This window comes from Montipora capricornis, chromosome 14, assembly GCF_036669925.1.
Source record: "Montipora capricornis isolate CH-2021 chromosome 14, ASM3666992v2, whole genome shotgun sequence".
NCBI lineage: Eukaryota > Metazoa > Cnidaria > Anthozoa > Scleractinia > Acroporidae > Montipora > Montipora capricornis.
Genome location: NC_090896.1, coordinates 27,415,112 through 27,422,611, shown reverse-complemented (window position 1 = coordinate 27,422,611; position 7,500 = coordinate 27,415,112). Strand labels below are relative to the sequence as shown.

General features: G+C 39.7%; 1 protein-coding gene and 1 pseudogene across 1 annotated transcript; one reads left to right on the top strand and one right to left on the bottom strand.

Moving 5' to 3' along the window:
* LOC138033426 (uncharacterized) overlaps window positions 1-7,500 on the bottom strand; it is a 196,778-nt pseudogene that overhangs the window by 10,167 nt on the left and 179,111 nt on the right.
* On the top strand, window positions 750-3,189 carry LOC138033337 (uncharacterized). The gene is made up of 2 exons (XM_068881086.1): window positions 750-1,076; window positions 2,181-3,189. The coding sequence occupies exons 1-2, from the start codon at window positions 750-752 to the stop codon at window positions 2,973-2,975; spliced, it is 1,122 nt and encodes a 373-aa protein (XP_068737187.1). The 3' UTR covers window positions 2,976-3,189.

Below are 7,500 nucleotides of genomic sequence, written 5' to 3'. Positions count from 1 at the left end.
TTCTATTTTTTACCTTTCGAAATGTGACCTAAAAAATTGGTCATTTTTCAAGATTTCCCCATGGTCTCCCGCGTAACCAACAGTTCAAGGCAAAATGTTACCCAAGATTTGGACGGTAAAAAAAAGCATTGTACGGTTGCTGATAGCAATTCTTTGTTGTTGTTGTTGTTGTTGTTTTTTCAAACTTTTGGCATTTTTTGCATTATTATTATTATTACCATTATTATTTAGCATAATTACACAGGTGATAATTGAAAATTCTCTCCGCTGATTGGTTGCACTTGAGGTAATTATTACGCGGTAATCACTTCAGTGGATTTTCCCGCAAGCCGATTTGTCGAGGTGACAGACGCATTATTTAATTGCTTTAATTAAGTTGTGGTCTGTAATGACATTTGCAAATGGCTAGAATCTCTAGACTCTCTAGTCTTTTAGGATAAGGACCATAAACTGTAGTTGCCTCGTGAGTCTTAAATTTATTTCAAATTCATGATACTGTTGCTATATCATGAAGCGATACAATTCAAAACCTTTTCTGTCAAACACGCTGTCTCCAAATCTTCAATTACCTCTTGTCTTATCGAGCAACTTACTGAAAATACATGGGATGCCTTATGAACCAACTGATTTTTTTTCCTCTTGTCTCTAGACTTCCCAGCATAAAAATGTTTATACATCCCAGGAAGAAAATATGCTCAAGTCGATTGAATTGCATAAATTTTATCTGTTGCGTGTTTCTTTCTGCTTTTATGTTTACTACGCTGTTGTACTTTGGCAGCGAGAACGTTTCTATGAACTGGAAGAGGTTGTTCCTCAAAGCACCTCAACCACGAGGTGGCCTCCTGCCACAACTAAGATTCGCACACCTTCAACCACTTGTGGACATGTTCGCTAACTTGACGCATGTTACACCCAATAGAAGTGATTGCATGTTTGCAACGGAGGAATTCAGTGATTTGAAAGAGCTCGAGACAAAACAAACCATCCTCCTTCTAATTATTGTATCTACGGCGCCTTCAAGACGAGACAGGAGAGATGCAATAAGACAGACATGGGGGACGAAATGTCACGGAGAGGTTAGTATTTCTTGGCTGGAAAATAATGTGGCAGAGAACAGGTTGCCTTTCGTAAAGTTTGAGCCTATAAGGTTCCGCCTCCATGCACCGCTTTCGAGTTGTACAAGTTATCGGTCATCACGATTAGAAAAGCCCTGATCTACACTCGTAGAGTAACCCCTGGCCTTCTTTTTGAAATTTAACTAAGTCTAATGAAGCCAAAGAAGGTTTTCATATTACGGCGCTCCCAAAACAAAAAAGAAGCAAATAATGGCTCTGTACGTGCAGATTTGACCAAATACTCCCAGGACACCGTGAAATTTAAGAGATTCTGAAATCAAACTACATTTGCCCAAGCTTCGCATTAGGCTAAGGTTTTCAGCCCCTGGTGGTTTGCAGCAGTGGGCGTGTGAATTGTTTTGTTTGATCGATCAAGGACAATCCCCTCAAAAAATCTGGGGCATAATTAGCTCGGATAACTATTTCAATATGGCGGATTTATCGTTGGATTGGAGAGAGTAACGTGGGCGCAACAAGCCGCGAACGGCTGGAAATTTGAGCCTAGCCGCGCACGAACTAGAACCGGCGTGCTCGCTGCGCTGTATTGAGCTGGGAAATTGTATAAATGATATATTAGAGAACTTGACCGATTGTTCGACGTCGAGCTCTTGACTGAACCTTAGCAAATACTTCTAATGTATATTCCGATCACAAGCCAAGTTCAAACAAGCGGCAAAGTGTCGGTCGACATAACGGCAAAATGGCAAGTGTAAGCCTCAGTGCTTTTCCTTTGCATTTGCGATGATGTCATTATGTTCAAAACAGAGGTGTGCTGCATCGAAATGCGACCAAACGACCAAAAAGTCTAGCATAGAAATGGAAATAGCTTATCTCGATATTATATGCCTCTACAGTAAGATTAGCACACCTTACAGACGACATAGTTAAAAGATAATGGCAAATACAAGATGAGGAAAAAAATGGTAATTTTCATGTTGGACGATTCGTCGTAAACGCGAGGCAGATTTTAATAAGTGGCTTCGCTGTAAAAGACGGGCAGTAAACGCATTTTGCGTCAAGGCGAACTATGAATTCGCTTTTATTGAATCCATAACTCTGTTTTAGGTGCGGTGCAAGTTTTTCACTGACGGCATTCAAATACCCAAAGAGGATAAGGCGAATCTTTCTAATGAAAAACACATTTACAAAGACATAGAATTTCAACCGGTTGTTGGCGGCCGAAGTTTTGGCCTTCGATATCTCTACCAAATGATGTGGGCTGCGGTCAAGTACAACTTCACGTATTTCCTCCGTCTTGACGATGACTATTTCGTGTGCCTTGAGAGGCTCAAATATGAGTTACGCCACAGGCCTACCAAGATGTTAAGCTGGGGCTGGTATCACTGTCAATTTGGAGATCTCATTTACGTGGACGAAGCTTGGACGCTATTTACTCATGACGTCATTGTGCGCTTTTTGTCTCAAGACCCTCAGCGAATCCTTTGTCATCCACACGCGGATCAGCAAATTCCTATTTGGATTAACAGCGTCTTTAATAAAAGCGACAATTTAATTTCTTTTGACGATCGAAGGCTTGATCACCCTAAAAATCCGAACAAGGTGAAGATGTTTGAAAAGTTGACCAACACATGCGACTCCTTCATGGGTATTCACGGAAGCTCGCCAGAATTAATGCAGAGATTTTGGAAGTACAGTAACGACAAGGCTAAGGAAGTCACAGCTTTAACTGAAATTTCACAAACATGTAATAAGCCTTTTGTATTTGACATATCTAAAATGGGTAAAGCCTTTAGTTTTGATCTCAGACCCTGTTTACAAAATCCACGATGGGCTCCAGGAGAGATAATGTGGACAGGGATCCATTCAGGGGCCAAGACAGGTCCTCTTCCATGCCCTTAAACAGTTCGTCTCATAACTGTTTCTTTAGTTTATGTTCGATTAATTGAGAGTAAAAATTAGTGATAATAATTTTGAATGACGTTTCGAGGATTCGTTCATCATTTTCCAACTTGTAAAAACTAAAAACTAAAAGTCAGATTGTTGTGAGTTCTTTAAATACCAAGAATGTGTGTGAAAATCTCGTTGCATGTAATTAAAAACACTGCAATGTGGAACGTAGAGGGTAACAATTAGGTACTAAATAGTTTGCTTTGATGGAGTCAGATTGAGTGTTCAGCTCAGGTTTCTTTTCTTGGATAAAAAGCATTTCGTAAACTAAGCATTCAAATTTCCCACGACATTTCTAAGAATGGTAAATTGTTCCTGAAGATCTTTGTTCTTCTGATTGTGGGCGTCACGCAGGTGTTTTCCTCAATGCGTTGGAAAAGGTGTCGGCAAGTATAGCCAACATAATTAACCCTTGTGAATCTGAAAGACGTTCTCTGGTTAAAAATTGGTTAAAAATTATAAGCTTTCGGCTATCTATCTATAGCCTTTAACGAATGAAATATAAGAAGCACGAATTAAAATATATACGAAAAGGGGTGTAAAAATTCGATGCGGGTGAGAACTAAAATATGAATAAGAATGATCTAGAAAAAATTACAATAAAATAGAGTATTGTCTCGGTAACGGTTTAGAATTATTGTCCGCGTTAACAGTTTTAGCGGTATGCCAGGATTCCAAGGTTTTTCTAACACGGTAGTTGCCTTTGTCAATCACGCATGCATTATTAAAGTCAATAGAGTGGTCATTCTTCCATGCATGGCTGGCAATGTTAGACCCTTTCGCGAAATTTTTTAGGTTTCTTTGATGTTCTTTTTTCCGCGTTAAAAAGCATCTTCCAGTTTCGCCAATGTAACTCCACGGACAGTCCGAGCACGGAATTTTGTAAACAACATTGCATTGTTGGTCCAAGGGCTGTCTTGTTTTTGGGGATGGGAATTCTTGCTGAAGGGTTTTAAGTGGTTTGGTGACGACTCGAATTTCATGTTTGCGTAATAATCTCATGAGGGGCTCTGTCAAGCCGCTAATATATGGAAGGCACGCAAATCCATGGGGTGTATTCTGTGGGTCAACCCAACTAAAGAACATTGCTACCAATTCTTCTGGTGATGGTACAGTTGGTGATGGTGGCTTCTTTCTATTTTTGGAAATATAAGAGATGACTATTTCCAAAATAGAAAGAAGCCACCATCACCAACTGTACCATCACCAGAAGAATTGGTAGCAATGTTCTTTAGTTGGGTTGACCCACAGAATACACCCCATGGATTTGCGTGCCTTCCATATATTAGCGGCTTGACAGAGCCCCTCATGAGATTATTACGCAAACATGAAATTCGAGTCGTCACCAAACCACTTAAAACCCTTCAGCAAGAATTCCCATCCCCAAAAACAAGACAGCCCTTGGACCAACAATGCAATGTTGTTTACAAAATTCCGTGCTCGGACTGTCCGTGGAGTTACATTGGCGAAACTGGAAGATGCTTTTTAACGCGGAAAAAAGAACATCAAAGAAACCTAAAAAATTTCGCGAAAGGGTCTAACATTGCCAGCCATGCATGGAAGAATGACCACTCTATTGACTTTAATAATGCATGCGTGATTGACAAAGGCAACTACCGTGTTAGAAAAACCTTGGAATCCTGGCATACCGCTAAAACTGTTAACGCGGACAATAATTCTAAACCGTTACCGAGACAATACTCTATTTTATTGTAATTTTTTCTAGATCATTCTTATTCATATTTTAGTTCTCACCCGCATCGAATTTTTACACCCCTTTTCGTATATATTTTAATTCGTGCTTCTTATATTTCATTCGTTAAAGGCTATAGATAGATAGCCGAAAGCTTATAATTTTTAACCAATTTTTAACCAGAGAACGTCTTTCAGATTCACAACATGTCTCATCCTGGTTACGGTGCAATTTTTAAATAATTAACCCTGTTATTACATAAATACAAATGAAATGATATCAAGACGATTTTTCATTTTAGGTGATTCTTGGAAAAGCTATCACATTCTTATGCATTTCAAGAACTGCGAAATGTTTTAGTTTTCTCGGCTTTTTGTGGTAGTGACCTGTAAGTGCACCGCTCACTATATTACCAGGTTGTAAGAGTGTAAGTCCGTGGTGGCAATAGGCCCAAAGTGCGTGCATAAATTGTATTTTGTGTTGGTATGCGTTTGAATTCTTCTAATTTGAAGGGTTTTGTGGTTTGTTATCAGGCATTTTCTAGGTGGATTTAGTAGTCCCCAGGGATATTCCCATTGAGTTATCAGGTTATTTAAGCAGATAGCAAGTTTTGGTTGTTCTCTCACTCTCGCAATTCAAAACACGTTCTCAGCTAGTTTCCCATGATTCTTGGTTCTATGTCCGAAGAACATTTCCGTAATGGAGTTACAGCACTTACAGAAAGGAAGAAATTACAGCACTATATTCCCCTTTGTTGACAATCAGCACTTTGCTTGGTAAGATCTTTCTTTTATTATGCGTTATGCGCTTCCTGTACTTTGTGAATCTCATCGAATGGTTGGATTATCTGAGCAACCAACCCATTATAATGAAGTTGTTTGTTGTGAATACATAAATTTGCCCCCTGAGCATCCCATAATGTCTTTCGAAACAATAGAAATCAAAATGGCCGCCGTATCTGCAAAAAGGTCTATTCAACAACTACTCTCGATGGTTAAAAGGTCTGGGAACGAGATTGGCAATTCAACGCTGATGTTCTCAGCTAGTTTCCCCCATCCTCTTGATTGAACTGACTTTTTCTTTTATTTATCCGTTCATAATTTGCTGGAAACACCGCTAACAGGTGCTTCCGCTTCGGTTGGTTTGTTCACTGAGCTAAAGCATGTAAAATTGGTTGGTTCCAGGGCCTTCCATCGAACAAAAGTGGCCTCCACTGCTGCTCGGTCAAGAGCAGGAATCACCTATGATCGTTTCCCCTAATTTATGTATGGTAGAGGTAACAAATCGTCTATTGGATCAAGATGCAAGGGTGGATTTAGGGGTCAGCTCAGCGGACCCCGGCTCCCACTTTTGTCCAGGATTTTTTTTTCCTTTGGAAACGTCTGTCGGATGGTACTTCCAGCTTTGTTATACTTAAATACATTTTCTCTAATAAACACTGTTTATGAGAAAATTTATTGAACGCTGTCGCGAAAACCTCAAATTTGGTGAATTCACGTCGTCGTTAAAGTAGAGCACCACTACGATACTTGCAAAAATCCGTGCTGCACGTGCAGCACGATTATTTATGCTCTTTTAACCAATGATATTGTTTTGTGGAGTTGTCGTATTCGTAGCCGTCGTCGTTTTTAAACTCCCTAGTACTCCCAAACCACGACGGTAAAAGCAACCGACTGTGGTGAGTCGCCTGTGGTCAATCTACGTAAGGTAACTGCAAGCCTTTCTCCAGGGGACACTGACTGCCTCAAATGGCTATTTTGGCGTCCTAATTTATCATTTTCTAATCAGTCAGCGAAGAAAGAGGTACTGAACATTTAAAATTTCAGTTCCATAATGAGCTATCTCTGAAAATTTGCATCCGATGTACAAGATAATTTCTGAACAATGATGCTTTGAAAATTGAAATTTTACAAAGAACTTATGAGATCATTACGTCAACAAAAACTCCCTTATATTTAGCCCTACTCTGACAAAAATTACTGAAAATGTCTTTCAGACAGCGTGATTATTTGAAAGACGATATCTAATTGGTCCTTTTTTTTTTTGGGAGTGGACTACGAGGTTCTGGGAACAGCACATAAAAAGGGACATTATTACTGTAAGGAATGATGCTATTTATGTCGTCGACTTTGACCTCCTCGGGTCAATAGATGCATTCAGCCAGAAAAATGAGCCAATCATAGATAAGGGCGGAGTAAGGATAGGTCTTAGATAAGGGATTGCAATCTTCGTGACTGGCGCTCTTAGCTGTACCTTCACGGACTAAACTTGGATTATCAAGATTTTTCCCTCCCTCCGTACCCTTGCTCCGTCCTTCGTTTTCCTTTCTTTCATTCTTAGGTGTAGGCGTTTTTTCTCGCCCCACCTTTGCTGAACACTGCGGTTTTTATTGATTTCGTTGATGATATAATAAATAGCCACGTTGGTGGCCGAATAACGCCAACATGTTTGTAGTTGTCTTTTTTGAGATTTCCATGTCTCAGCAAACTTAGCGCGACCACTTGCAAAGTGCACGGATTGCTCTACTTAGCAATATTTTATATCCGGCCGGGGACGGCCGACATAAAAGTGTCGACATAAAATAAACTTGGTAGGATGGGCGCAATCTAAAAAGAAATTTGAACTAATTTAAGTGCCCCTGTGACCAAAAAAAACAATTGTTATTTTTGTTTGAATTTCCTTGTCAACTAAGCACTAAGCGAGTACAAAGTTTTAAGCCTTGGTTTAAAACAGACACCTGCTTATTTTAACTGGAATTGTCCTATTTAAAGTGCCACTATGACG

What these genes read in the sequence shown, in the direction of transcription:
- LOC138033337 (XM_068881086.1), top strand. Translation starts at nt 750, where the DNA reads ATGTTTACTACGCTGTTGTACTTTGGCAGCGAGAACGTTTCTATGAAC. An exon ending in GGACGAAATGTCACGGAGAG is followed by an intron (nt 1,077 to 2,180) that starts GTTAGTATTTCT and finishes ACTCTGTTTTAG; the next exon opens with GTGCGGTGCAAGTTTTTCAC.